Genomic DNA, 15,243 nt, shown 5'->3' with positions numbered 1-15,243 from the left:
TACTGCATTGTAGTGTTAGCCTGGATTTAAGTGCTCAAGTCTCTGGAGTGGGGGCTTGAACTCACAACCTTGCCTGACTCTGCTGTTACCTATCCAGTCGTAGCCAGAGAATCTCCCGCAATGGCTTCTCTTCCCACCTTCGGTGTTCCCCGAGGATCTATGTTTGGCCCCTCCTATTTCTCATTTACAGGCTGCCCTTCAGCAATATCATCCGAAGACATGAAGTCATATTCCACATATACACTGATGACACCCAGCTCTACCTCACACCACCTCTATCAACCCCTCCAGTGCCTCTATATTGTTAGACTGCTCGTCTAACATCCAGTCCCAATGAGCCAAAAGTTCCTCCAATGAAACACTAGGAAGACCGAAGCCATTAGCCTAGATTTTAAATTGAGGTGGGATTAGTGCATAGGACAATAAAGGTGAGCAACCAGAACACATGCTGAGGCCTGGAGAATTTTAGTTCTGACAGACGGAAATTTGGGTGGCAAGAGGCCCTGGCACAAGGTAACTCCATCAGAGGATTCAAGGAGGATCCCTGTCAAGGGAGGAGGGGAGGGGGACGTGGGTGGAAAGCCTGTCTTTCATAGAGGTGAAGCCAGAGCCAGAGCTTTGGCTGAAGAGAAAGAGGAAGAGAAAGAGAAGAAGGAATAGTTGGAAGGAGAAGTGGCAAAGCTTGATGCATGGCCTGGACTAATAATCCAGAGAATGGGTGAGAATTTTAACCCCAAATAAACAGATGAGTTGGGGTCAGTTGGGATGTTAAAGAGTTAAAAATCTGAATCCCGACCCCAACTTGCCTTCTACCTGCCCACTTCCAGTTTTAATGGAGGTGGGACGGTGGGACGGGGGGGGGGGGGCGGCAGCCAATCCGCTCACAAGAGACAGGTTGGCACTTTAAATATGAAAATGAAGCTCCGTGCCTCATGGTGATCACCATTTTAAATTTAACTGTGGGCTAGAGGGTTTCCCAGGCCACAGGCAACCCACCAGCTAAAGGAAGGCAAGGACTGCTGGATTAGAAGGTAAGTGTCTTGCCAACCCCCCACAATTGAAAACACCACCGACCCTTCCAATTTCCCACCGACCTCCCTCCCCACCGCCCACCCCACCCTGAGACCTCGAACACCCACTACAAGGCCTCCAAACTCCAATTCCCCTCTCCCCCTCCGGCCTTCAATCCTTAGCCCCGGCCCCACTATCTTCCCTCTGGCCTACAATCCCTGTCTGGCCACTGATCAGCCTCTGGCCTTCTGACCTCTCCCCTCCAGCTCCCGATCACCTTCCAACCTGCCCCTCTGGCCCATGATCACCCTCTGGCCTTCCGACCTTCCCCCTCCAGCCTGCCGACCTCCCCCATCACCCTCTGGTACTGCAGGCCTACCCACCCGACAGCCAGTTAGCCTCTCCAGCTGGTGGCTATGAGCAGGAAACAGAGATTCAAAATGCTAATCCAGCCCTGCCGTTAAATTTGGCAGGGCCTGCGGAAACACCGTTTACTCGGGTTTCCTGGCCGCTTTCCAGCAACCCCACTCCTTACCTGCCTCCAAATTAAAATTCCTGCCTATGAGTTCAAACCAACCATGGCATTTTGAAAATTTGTATTCAGTTTTTTTAAAAAGCTGGAAATAAAAAGCTGGTCTCAGCAAAAAATGACCATAAAGCTGTCAGATTGTCATAAAACCCCACTGGTTCAGTAATGTACTTTAGGGAAGGTCGATATGTGACGACAGCTCCACACTAACATGGGTGACTCTTAACTGCCCTAGCAAGTCACTCAGTTGTATCACTGCCTTCTCAGGGCAACTAGGGATGGGCAGTAAATGCCAGCCTTAGCAACCACATCCACATCCCAAGAATGAATAATAAAATCACTCCTATGTCTCTCTATTGGGGGTTACAACGCAGAACTCTCTGGAATTGCCACTTGCTCCAAGATGGTTTATAGGTTTCCAAAACTTTCTTGCATGCCTATACGGATATCAGAGTTGCACTGATGAATGTTCTTCGCCATTAAAGGGCCCTTAAGGCAACCAGCGGTGGCTACTCCACAAAAGGGCCCAAACTTTTTTATTTTTTAATATTTTAATGGGGGCAGGAGGAGCAGAAAATACTGCAACCCACTGCTGGCCCACTGCTAGTCATGCTCACGTTCTAAACCAGCCCCAACCTATAGCCAGTTCAACGTAGGAGTGGGCTACTCACCCATAACCAGTAAGCTTAAGTGTGTACTGCTGATATTACTGTCTCCCAGAAAGGTTTGAAATGAAATAAAATACAGTGGGTCCTAATGAACTAGGATTGTATGAGTAATCAAGAGTATGAGGTCTCTGCAGTAACAGAAAACTGCAGGACTGTGTTGTGTATGGAGAAAGAGCCATACTGAACACTGGTTTACCAGCATTATCCACATCCCAAGAACAAATTTTACAAAACACAACTGTATCCGAGATGGTTCTTCCCAAGCGGTCAATTTTACCATAGCATGAAGGTTTCATGAAATCACTCCTTGATATCTGTCACATGAAACAAACTGTTGTGCACACATGTCTCAGAGAAGTGATAACTGCTATGTTTGCAAGAAAGAATCAGACTGAATACTGTGAGCTCAAAGTAAAGTGTGACCTTAGTCTTTTATTGCAGGACTCCAGGAAGAACCATCTCGGATACAGTTGTGTTTTGTAAAATTTGTTCTTGGGATGTGGATAATGCTGATAAACCACAGTGTTCAGTATGGCTCTTTCTCCATACACAACACAGTCCTGCAGTTTTCTGTTACTGCAGAGACCTCATACTCTTTATTACTCATACAATCCTAGTTCATTAGGACCCACTGTATTTTATTTCATTTCAAACCTTTCTGGGAGACAGTAATATCAGCAGTACACACTTAAGCTTACTGGTTATGGGAGAGTAGCCACAGAGTGCCTCTCGAACCTGTGAAGTCTCCTTAAATACCTGTGCTCCCAAAGGATTATGGGATCCCTTAGGACACCAGGGGATGAGCCCTCTGGTGGCTGTTCAGAGTAAATACAAGTATACATAGATAACAACACTCACCCCCAAAGTCAATAGTGTAACTATTTACAATGTGAGTTGATCTGGGGATCTTCTTGCCCTGGTTGATGGTCGCAGTGTGAAAACTGGGCCCTCGCTGGGCTGCACTGCAGCTGGCCTTGCTGGGCTGCCTGGTATGTTGGGCCCTGCTGGGCTGCTGTGGATGATGGGTTCTGCTTCATGGTCAACTGTGGTGCCGGTTGCCACTGGTGTGTATGTTGGGGGATCGAAAAAGGTAGGGTCCAAGGTGGGTTGCTCAGGATAGTCCGTGAATCTGAGTTTGATTTGGTCCAAGTATTTCCGGTGAATGAGTCCATTTGAAAGTTTGACCCGAAATGCCGGGAAGCCACTTGGGACCTTGTCCATAATTTAATACAAATACAGGATCATTGATTTCAATCTCGCGTGACACAGTTGCGGTATCATGGTACGCACTTTGTTGAAGCCGCCTGCTCTCTACCTGTTCATGTAGATCAGGGTGAACTAATGCGAGCCTTGTCTTGAGTGCTCTTTTCATGAGCAGTTCAGCAGGTGGGATCCCATTGCGTGAGCGGGGTCTCATGCAGTAGCTAAGCAGGACTCGGGATTGGCGAGTCTGCAAGTGAGCCTTCAGTTACCCTCTTCAAGCCTTGCTTGAGGGTTTGCACTGCTCTCTCTGCCTGACCATTGGACGCTGGTTTGAATGGGGCAGATGTCAGATGTTTGATCCCGTTACGGGTCATGAATTCTTCGAACTCAGCACTGGTAAAAGATGGCCCGTTGTCGCTCACCAGGACATCGGGTAGGCCGTGTGTGGTAAACATGGCCCGCAGGCTTTCCATAGTGGCAGCGGATGTGCTAGCCGACATTATCTCACATTCAATCCACTTGGACAACTACAATGAACATTTTATCCAAGAACGGGCCTGCATTGTCGACGTGTACCCGAGACCACGGTTTGGAAGGCCAAGACCATAAACTTAATGGCGCCTCTCTGGGTACATTGCTTAACTGCGAGCAGGTATTACATCTGTGAATGCAGGACTCTAAGTCCGCATCGATACTGGACCACCACACGTGGGATCTGGCTATTGTTTTCTTCATTATGATGCCTGGATGGGTACTGTGGAGGTCATTGATGAAACAAAGAAATATAGAAAATAGGTGCAAGAGTAGGCCATTCGGCCCTTCGAGCCTGCACCACCTCTCAATAAGATCATGGCTGATCATTCCCTCAGTACCCCTTTCCCGCTTTCTCTCCATACCCCTTGATCCCTTTAGCCGTAAGGGCCATATCTAACTCCCTCTTAAATATATCCAATGAACTGGCATCAACAACTCTCTGTGGCAGGGAATTCCACAGGTTAACAACTCTCTGAGTGAAGAAGTTTCTCCTCATCTCAGTCCTAAATGGCCTACCCCTTATCCTTAGATGATGTCCCCTGGTTCTGGACATCCCCAACATCGGATACATTCTTCCCGCATCTAACCTGTCCAGTCCCGTCAGAATTTTATATGTTTCTATGAGATCCCCTCTCATCCTTTCTAAACCAAAATGAAGGTGTCTCTGCCCTTCTTGGGGACCACTACTCGATTGCTCCACAGAAGGCAGTCTGCCTGTATAGACATTTCATCTTTGCGCCACTGGAACGGCTTTATCTCTTCCTGCATTTCCACTGGGACACTGGACCAGCTCCCGTGAAGCACACAGCTTTTGACTAGAGATAATAAGGGGTCCTGGCTTGTCCAGGTTTTGATCTGCCGGTCAGTGACGGGTGATTGCTCACTCTCAAATGCTTCCATAACCATTGCTAGATCTGCATGCTGCGCCATTTCCACCCCCTTGGTGGGCAATGGCAGCCTATTGAGAGCATCGATGCATTTTTCTGTACGTGGCCTGTGGCAGATGGCGTAGTTGTATGTGCACAACGTGAGCACCCATCTCTGGATACGGGCCGATGTGTTGGTATTTATCCCTTTACTCTCGGAGAACAGGGATATAAGTGGCTTATGGTCAGTTTCCAATTCGAATTTTAGCCCAAACAAGTATTGATGCATTTTCTTTATCCCATAGACACATGCTAATGCTTCTTTCTCAATCATGCTGTAGGCTCTCAGCCTTAGACAGACTCCTGGATGCATAAGCAGCCGGTTGCAGTTTCCCAAAATCATTAAGCTTGTTGCAATACACACCCAACGCCATATGACGATGCATCACATGCTAGTACCAGACGCTTACATGGATCATACAACACAAGCAATTTGTTTGAGCATAATAATTTTCTCACTTTTACAAAGGCATTTTCTTGGCTTTTGTCCCAAACCCATTCATCCCCTTTTCGTAGCAAGACATGCAGTGGTTCGAACAGTGTGCTGAGACCCGGTAAGAAGTTACCAAAGTAGTTCAGGAGTCCCACAGCTCCGTCGCGTTCTGTGGCCTCAGTGTGTTCTCGATTGCCTCCGTTTTCACGTTGGTGGGCCTGATGCCGTCCGCCGCAATCCTCCTTCCCAGGAACTCCACTTCAGACATCAGGAAACGCACTTCGAACATTTTAACCTGAGCCCCATGCGGTTAAGTCAACTAAGAACCTCCTCCAGGTTCTGCAGATGCTCGACTGTGTTCCGACCTGTGACCAAGATGTCATCCTGGAAGACCACGGTGTGCGGGACCGACTTCAGTAAGCTTTCCATGTTTCTCTGGAATATCGCGCCACCGATTGGATTCCAAATGGGCATCTGTTATAAACAAAAAGACCTTTGTGCATGTTGATGCAAATGAGGGCCTTCGATGATTCCTCCAGTTCCTGCGTCATGTAGGCTGAAGTCAAATCCAGCTTCGTGAACATCTTTTTTTCCCACCAGCGTTGCAAAGAGGTCGTCGGCCTTTGGTAGTGGGTATTGGTCCTGCAGGGAGGAACGATTGATAGTTACTTTGTAATCGCCACAGATTCTGACGGTGCAGTCTCCTCCCTTGAGGACTGGGACGATAGGACTGGCCCACTCATTGAACTCGATCGGGGAAATGGAGCCCTCTCTTTGCAGCCGGTCTAGCTCGATCTCTACCCTTTCTCTCATCATGTACGGTACTGCTCTCGCCTTGTGATGGATGGGTCGCACCCCCGAAATTAGGTGGATCTGCACTTTGGCTCCTTGGAATTTCCTGATGCCTGGTTCGAACAGCGAAGGAAATTTGTTTAAGACCTGGGCACACGAAGTGTCATCAGCGGGCAATAGCACTTGGACATCGTCCTCCTTCCAGCGTATCTTTCCCAGCCAGCTCCTGCTGAGCAGCGTGGGACCATCGCCCGGTACCACCCAGGGTGGTAGCTTGTGCACCGCTCCATCGTAGGAGACCTTTACGGTAGCACTGCTGATTACAGGAATCAGTTCTTTCATGTAAGTTCTTAGTTTCGTGCGAACTGGAGTTAAGACTGGCCTTGAGGCCTTGTTGCAGCACAAACCTTTCGAAAGTCTTGTTGCCCATGGTGGACTGGCTCGCGCCCGTGTCCAGCTCCGTTGATACTGGGAGTCCATTTAGTTCAACATTCAGCATTATCGGGGGACAATTCATGGTGAATGTGTGCACCCCATGTACCTCTGCCTCCTCAATCTGAGACTCTGGTTCGTCGTGATCCTCCGTGGATCTGTCCTTCTTTGCAACATGGTGGTTTGCAAGTTTAACAGGCTTTGCAGCTCACCTGCACACTCGTTGGATGTGTCCCATTGTTCCACAGCCCTTGCAAACGTACTCTTTGAATCGGCATGAATGGAAACGATGATCACCCCCGCAGCACCAACAAGGTGTTAATGGCCTTGCATTCATCACCCTTGATGGTGGACTATGAGACATTTGCGGACGTGTAGCTGCAGGTATGTGTGACCTGCCCTGTATGTTATGATTCGAAAACAACATCACTTCGTTCACAGTACTTGTAGCAGCACTTGTGTGCTGAGAGATTTGTTTCGTATTGTCACTGGTGGCAATGAACACCTGGGCTATCGCTATGGCCTTATTCAAGGTTGGGGTCTCTACAGTCAAAAGTTTGTGAAGTATGGTTTCATGGCCAATGCCAAGTACGAAAAAGTCTCTGAGCATGTGCTCCAAATGTCCTTCAAATTCACAATGTCCTGCAAGGCGTCTTAGCTCGGTGACATAATGCGCCACTTCCTGGTCTTCAGACATTTTGTAGGTGTAGAACCGGTACCTCGCCATCAGAAAGCTTTCCTTCGGGTTCAGATGCTCTCGGACCAGTGTGCAGAAATCGTCGTACGATTTCTCCGTGGGTTTCACCGGAGTGAGCAGATTCTTCATGAGGCCATACGTTGGTGCCCCACAGACGGTGAGGAGGAGTGGCCTTCGTTTGGCAGCGCTCTCTTCCCCATCTAGCTCGTTGGCCATGAAGTATTGGTCGAGTCGCTCTGCAAAAGTTTCCCAATCATCTCCCTCTGAGAATTTCTCCAGGATGCCTACTGTTCTCTGCATCTTTGGATTCGCTATCTGTATCTCATCACCAGTTGTTGTGTATGGAGAAAGAGTCAGGCTGAACACTGTGAGTTCAAAGTAAAGTGTGACCTTCGTCTTTTATTGCAGGTCTCCAGGCTGCCTCTCCAACCTGTGAAGCCTCCTTAAATACCTGTGCTCCCATGGGATTATGGGATCCCTTGGGACTCCAGTGGATGAGCCCTCTGGTGGCTGTACAGAGTAAATACAAGTATACATATATAACAGACTGAAGCTTCTGGTTCACAGAGAATGCTACGCCATTGTAAGAAGGAACAGCTCATTAAATTACATTAAAATTATATCTCACCAAAGGCAGCAAATTATACACATCCTGTCATAAATACTCATGTGGCGTTCATATTTGGAGTGCTACAGCGCTTAAGAATGAGGCAGTAGTCTAGATATGATTTCAGTGCTGAGCCAAGTCCTTAATTAAAATAAAATGGCCTAGACACTGAATAAGACCTCAAAACGAGTAGGGGGATTGCGATGCTCGATCAACCCGTGCCAGATCGGCAGACTGCAGGAAGCACTCAAACTTCGTATTGCCTGCTAATTTACATGATTGTAGCATTCAGCCCAGTGCTGAAGATGCTGCTAAGTGACTGAACGCTTAGCAGGGGCCCAGGTTCTAGCACTACTTAAAGGCAGTCTGTTCCTCTTAAAAGGGGAGGCGCCTTCTGGCTGCAACAGGTGATTGAGCTGGCTTGGAGGATATTGCAGAAGAAAGTTGTAATGATGGTATTACAGGGGAGAGAGAGTGCACCTAGCTTCTCAGATGCAGTACTGGAGGCCTTGGTCCAGGAGATCAACACCAGGGGAGAGGTCCTTCTTCCACCTCTTCCTATTCCTCCTCCTCCTGAGCTGGTGACAAGGGCTGTGTCCTCATGATGGCTAAGTTGTGAAGGATATAACAGACCACCACGCATCGGGACACACAATCCGATGAATACTGTAGGGCTCCTCCAGAGCGATCCAGGCAGTGGAACAGTTGCTTCAGCATCCTAATGGTCTGCTCTATGATGGCTCTCATTGTACGCATGTGGCCATGTATGGTTGGGTTGCGGAGTGGAGTCATGAGCCAGGTGGTCCAGGGATAGCCTTCGTCACCCAGCAGACAGCATCTGGTTTGTCTTGGTGGCTCAAAGACTGAAGGAACAGTGGACTGGCGCAGAATAAAAGCATCATGACTGCTGCCAGGATACTGGACATTCACCATCATGATGCGCTGAGCATGGTTGCACACCAACTATACATTCAGCGAGTGGAAATTTTTGTGGTTGCATCTCAACATTTAGATACGGTGCCCGCAAAGCCATGTGCGTGCAGTCGATGCCAACCTGCACCATGCTATCCTGGAAAAGCCACGTGCACACTCCATCTGCTTCTCTCTGGTCAGAGAGAAAACAATGGCGCCCTTTCTCTTGGCATAAAGAGCGTCTGTCATCTCTCTTATGGAGCAGTGGACGGTAAACTGAGATGTTGCAGATGTCACTTGCTCCAGCCTGGAAGGATCCCGACACAAAGAAATTCAGGGCCAGGGTCACCTTCACAGTCCTTGCCATGGAGTGAGGCTGCAGGTCTGGTTGCAAGAGTTGGCAGAGTTCTGTGAGCACTTCCTTTGTAAAGCACAGACGCTTCACACACCGCTCCTCGCTCAGGTTAAGGTAAGAGAATTGCTCTTGGAAGACCTTAGGTGGGTAAGACCTCCTGCTGGGAGCCCTTCTCCCCCTCCTCCTCCTCCCTCTGTGAGCAGCTTGTCCTCTTTGCTGCCTATGCTCCATCTCTTGGAGCAAATGGTCTGACCAGAACTTGAAGTCAGAAATAAGGCCTTCTTCACTTGCAGCCCCACTCCCTGTGATCTCACCAACTTGAAATAACTCTTGAAAGCTCCAAACAATTCCACAAACTTATATAGAGCCTGTAGAAATCAGAAAACAAGTTACCTGAAAGTTGTTGATGATCCCTTTAAATAGCACTGGTAGGGTGGTCCTTCCTGCTGCTGAACGCATGTTCAGCTGTGCAAATTTAACACAGGATGTTAGTTCTGGCGATGATGATGAAAATGGCATCATTGCACACTGATTGATGTCACGATGATTCACCTACTTACCATACTTCCAACGCAAACGCCTAACAATTGTCCTACCGCCCTCACTCCAATGCGTCTGGCACAGCCCACACCAGAAGTGTGTGCGTGCTGCTCGGACACCATTGTGGACCCAATTCGGCACCCGTAGCGCCCAAACAACGGGTGCTATGCAACTGAATTTTTAACCCAAAGTCATTATAATATATTACCCTTTCAGTGAACATCCTTTACACTTTACTACATCTCAAAAGCAGATAGTTTTAAATTAATGACTTTGTATATTATGAACTGACCATGCCACATAAGTTTCACAAGTAGAATTTTTATGAGCATTTCTTCAAACGTCTAATTTTATAAGGTATTTTTGATTTTTAAAAGATTTATTGAAAGAATTAAAAAGACTTGAAGAATGATTTTTCCTTACCTCTTACATCCCAGTCTACATGGGTAATGTAACTAGAAGCCCCTTTACATATGCCAACTCTTTTACTTGAAAGCACATTGTAGACGTCCACAAAGTTGTCATGGGAAGTTACTGCCAGATATTTCCCTGCATCTGGGAGCATAATAAATGTGCATATTTGAAAAGGCAAAGAAAAGTGCATTTTTAAGCTGGTAAGGTTTCTGAAGACTTTAATAGCTTGATTTTACTAAGAATAGCATACAATCATGAGAAAGTAGTATAGTGCACTGATGTACTAAGTCACTCTGCAACAGACTAACATGAGAACATACACAAAGGTGAGTGGGAAGTGAACCTCAATCCCATAATTCAAACATGGTACAGCCACACATACAATTGACCTAACCCCTAACCAAACAATTTCCTCAGATATGCCAAAAAAAAGCTGAGAAATTCCTCTCTGACTCCCTAAGACAATCAAACGAAGTTCCAGGAAATTGTGGTCCCCATAAATCATCATAATCGCAACTACTAGCAATGGTATGGTTGCACTTCTTCCCCAAAAAGCAAGTTCTTTCTCTCAGCCAAGGAAATGGCATGAGGTAAGGTGCCTCCCCAGAAGTTAGTAACTTCAGGCTTCTCCTCCTAGTGACTGGCCTGTCACCCTCCTTATTGAAGAATAGTGTACAACACAAGATGATCTAAAGAAAAGCAGGGGAAGATATAAATTAAAACACTTAAAATAAGAAATGGATTTGTACCAATGCTCTGATATGGATTTATATCTGCAATTTTCCAGATGTCAAACTCGTAATGTCAACTGGGCTGTTGGAGGAAAATAATAATTCTCCACAGTAACAGAGAACAATCAGAGGGCTGGTGAATCCTGCCATTCTCTTACATAGTCTAGTGGCCAGTTCTAAAATAGCTTTGGTAGACACATTGGTCTACAAATCCGATGGCATCGCGTCTGTTTGTCAGCACTTAATCATCCAATATGGTGGGCAGGACCGGTCATATAAATAATTCAGAATGCTTTAGATAGCAAAAGTACAATAATTGTTTATAAATCCCACACACTACAGACCATTCCCATTGAGGACAGACAAACACTTAGCACGATGGCCTAGAAATTGGTTCATGGTGGCCTGCCAGCAGGAACCGGGTACAGGTGATGATCAATGCACCGGAACGAAACAGCTCTGTGCCCATTGAAGTTGGTTTAAAGAGGAACAGTGCACAATTCTCTTAAGGTACATGACCAACATCATGAAGCAATAGTCAAAGCAAATAGGGTATTAGGTTGCATTGCTAGGTCAAATCAATATAAAACAAAACACTCCATTTTGTCCTTGTTTAAGACTTTGGTTAGGCTTCATTTAGAATAATGTGTCCAGTTTTGGTCCCCTCACATGCTGGATATAGATGCTCTGAAAAGCTTCAGAGGAGATCCAGTAGAACAATGCCCAGATTAAAACACTTTACGATATGCTTAAAAAACTGGGTCTATTTACTCTAGAGATGCATAGGCTCTGGGTCGATCTGATAGAGGTGTTTAACATAATACAGGAACTCTATATTTTCAATTAGATAGTTTAGGAAGGACCAGAGGTCATGCATATGAGTTACCCAAGCGAAGAACTAGGTTAGGTATCGGAAAGTCCTTTTGTTGGATATGTTCAATAGGATTTTATTGGCTTCAGTGACAGAAACCCGGCAATTAGGACTATAATAATGCTCATTTTGCAGTTTTCAAATGGCTAAAGAACCACTTAATTGGTCATGTAACTGGCAATATTATTCATCCAGCCATAGACTAGGGAAAATGAGCAGAGTAGTGAATCCATAAAATGTATTTCACAAACATGACCATAGAAAATCTTGTTTTTTTTAGCCATGTAGATAAAGAACAACTTTTTTTGGAGCCAGAGGGGTGTCAGCCACCATTGGTAATAGGCATGGGACAATATATGTGGGGGTACGTTGGGACTTGTTAAGGGATTGGAAATGGAGGGAGGGCTGAGATTAATATTGTGACATCAAGAAGAGCACCAAGTTGAGCCAATGACTTTACAGTAATGTTTATTCAAAGGATAGATATGGAAATGAAGGTCAAATATAGAAGACTTGCATTTATATAGCGCCTTTCACGACCACCAGACAACTCAAAGCGCTTTACAGCCAATGAAGTACTTTTTGGAGTGTAGTCACTGTTTAATGTGGGAAAGACGGCAGCCAAAATGCGCACAGCAAACTCCCAGAAACAGCAATGTGATAATGACAAGATAATCTGTTTTTGTTATGTTGATTGAGGGATAAATATTGGCCTGGATAAAAAGTTGCAACCCTTTTGTTTCCTTTTCTGCTGTGTGGAAAAGAATGGATAACTTATATTGCCTCAATTTATTTCACCTCGTCATATGTGGCCTTCACATCTAGTTTCAGAAAGGGACTGCTAATTGGATATTAATTCATAACATTGTAATTTCTCTACATGAAAACACTACAAATAAATATTCTATTGAAGTATAATGATTGCTTGATACACTGTGGTAGATCATGTATGGATAGCAAATTAAAATTTATTTTCCTAGTAAAACCAATGAAAGGGAATTATAAATGACTATCCATTTGTAAAATCCCACTTAATTAAAATGGGGTGAGATGTCAAATATGGAGAGCAAGTTCAAACACACCTTTGTAACTCATTCATACAAATTAAATTGAAAAGCAAACTTCTAGGAGCATAAGCATTCTGTCAATGTTAGTACTTTTGGAATGAAAGTTGCCATTTAATGCAGGTGAGAATTGCTACTGGTGGTGAACCCTCCCATGCTGTGTGTCCTATGTCGCCTGTGACTGCATTTTGAACCTGCCACTTTTTGATATTCCTCATTTTAAAGAAGCATCTAGCATATGGGCACCTCAGATGGTCCTTTCTTAAAATCTCACTATTATTTTCATTTTTGGTTTTTGATTTATTTTACTCTTTTCCTTATCTTCTCGCTTCATTTATTTAATCTGTTTTTTACTTTAAAAGTTTTTTTTTAAACTTTGTTACACCATATCTCTTTTTTCATTATTTTGGATCAGCCACCTATTATAGAGACAATCCAATTTGATTTCAGTGAAAATGAAAATCAGGTGGATTCTATAACAAGTGGCCAATCTGCAATTTTATGCCCAGGTTTAAAGTTGTAAATCACTGACTTAACAATTTGAGTTACTAGAGGGCCCTTTTTGATATTTTAAGGCCTTGAAATTGTTCTTATTACAAGCCAGCATTCCGCTGCCCGTGCTCAAAGTAGCTGGTTAATCATACTTCATTAATAAACAAAAAGCAAATTACTGAAATTGCTGGAAATTTGAAACTAAAACAGAAAACAGTGGATATGTTCAGCAGGTGGTAAGAACAGACAAGGGGACCGAAATTTAGGGTCCGGATAAGGCCCGTTTCCGCTGTTTTGCGACAGCCATGCGACTGAATCGAGTGGCTGTCGTGTTGCAGTCGATTGGCCGCCACGACCCAAATTCAGCTCGGTGATTTTTTGGCCTGTCCCCACTGCTGCCGACTGCCGCAATCGCGTCATCAAAGCGCACACCGCCGATTCCCGCACCTCCAGCACACTCCACGCCAAATTTACATTAAAAAATCTTTTCTCTGCCATGCGGTGCCTCTGACAGCTTTTTCTGTCGGTGCACCTTGTGTGTGTGTGCGGCATGGCAGCACAGCAGCTCTTCAAGGGATTTTTATTTTTGCCGGCCGACTTCCCGATCGGCTGGCCAGTTATTGCCCCGGGTTCGGCCGGGCTGCCAACAGACAGCCTGGCACCCCCTCTTGGGTGTTAGGCTGCTGGCCCGGCCGAAACTCTCCCTGCTGGCCCAGTGGCCGAATCTACAGAATCAGCGATTCTCTCTCCCTTAAATGAGGGAAGAGACGTGGTGTCGCACATGCACAGTGACGTCACCACCTCTCCGCCGCTGAGTGACAGTGGCAGAGACTCAGTCCCGCCCCCACTTCCATCCCTCACCAGGACTTACCACCGCACTTCCGCCCCCATTATGACCAACTTCTGGTCTTGTCGAAAAAAACGACAAAGACCTGAATATCGGTCAGGAGGCAACCAGATAAGAAATCGTCAGTGCACCAGGTTTCCGGCGTGGCTAAATTTCGGCCCAAGGTATTTTGAGTACGAACCTTTCCTCAGAACTGGATTCTGAAGAAATAGTTCTGAGAAAGGTCCATACACAAAGGAGTCAAAATTTCCCCCCTCAGTAAGGTCCATCACCGCCTCTAAGAGCAGTAATGGAGCGGTAAGGCCTTTCTGACCAGGGGCAGGCAGATGGGCTGACGCATCAGAAATGGCCCACGAGCCGGAAGCGGAAAAAATGGGTTTCCACATGCCGACCCTTTTCCGCCCAGAGGGAAATTGCCCCGCAAGATTGGAGCCACTGCCACTCGGTGCCCCCGACAGGTTTTCCCGGCGGGAAGCTGCCAGTGGCTGGGCAGCGCATCAGCCCTTAAAGCGGAGGGCGCTCTGCCGTGGCCGCCATTTTATTTGTTGGCCCGACAATGGCGGCCACAGGTTTGGCCAGGCCGCCCGGCATCCCCTCTTGGGTGCCGGACCACTAGCCCGACTGAAGCCCTCCCTGGTGGCCCAGAGGGTGCCACTAAAGTGCCTGCAGAGCTTGCAGCAGCCCTCCCCTTTAACTGAAGGGGAGGGACGTTGCTACGCATCAGCGCGACGCGGCACAGATGATGACACCGCCCGCCTTCTGACCCGCAGCTGCCTGAAACACCGTCCCAACGAAATCACATTGGAAAAGAGGGCAAACCCATGCATTGGGACGGAGAATAATCATTTAATTCAAATTGTGCACCCCATTTGGGGTGGGGGGCAATTTCGGTCCCAAAATATCCTGTCCATTCTCTCCACAGATGCTGTCTGACCTGCTGATTGTTTGCAGTATTTACTGTTTTTGTTTCATATTTCACTGATAGCAGTTTAGAAATTTACATTTTGTACAATTGCATTCTGTTGCAAGGTATCACTGAAGTGTTTTGTCAAAATTAAAGTATAAGGAGAAGGAATGCTTGTGAGTACTATGTGATCTAAATACTTTTCTTAGACATTTTATGAAAGATAAAAATCAACCAAGCATAAATTTCTTTCGTGTTTAAAAAAAACATATCAATTTTAT

At 46.2% G+C, this 15,243-nt stretch overlaps 1 protein-coding gene across 9 annotated transcripts in view; it reads right to left on the bottom strand.

Moving 5' to 3' along the window:
• Positions 1-15,243, bottom strand: part of LOC139273131 (echinoderm microtubule-associated protein-like 6) — an 816,712-nt gene that overhangs the window by 334,662 nt on the left and 466,807 nt on the right. For all 9 annotated transcript variants that reach the window (XM_070889552.1, XM_070889554.1, XM_070889555.1 and 6 more), the window contains one exon: positions 10,063-10,194. In XM_070889552.1, coding sequence (XP_070745653.1) covers positions 10,063-10,194 — 132 coding nt within the window. The remainder of the gene's footprint in view (positions 1-10,062; positions 10,195-15,243) is intronic.

This window comes from Pristiophorus japonicus, chromosome 9, assembly GCF_044704955.1.
Source record: "Pristiophorus japonicus isolate sPriJap1 chromosome 9, sPriJap1.hap1, whole genome shotgun sequence".
Taxonomy (NCBI): domain Eukaryota; kingdom Metazoa; phylum Chordata; class Chondrichthyes; family Pristiophoridae; genus Pristiophorus; species Pristiophorus japonicus.
Note: the sequence above shows the minus strand (reverse complement) of the source record. Positions and strands in the feature narration are given on the sequence as shown.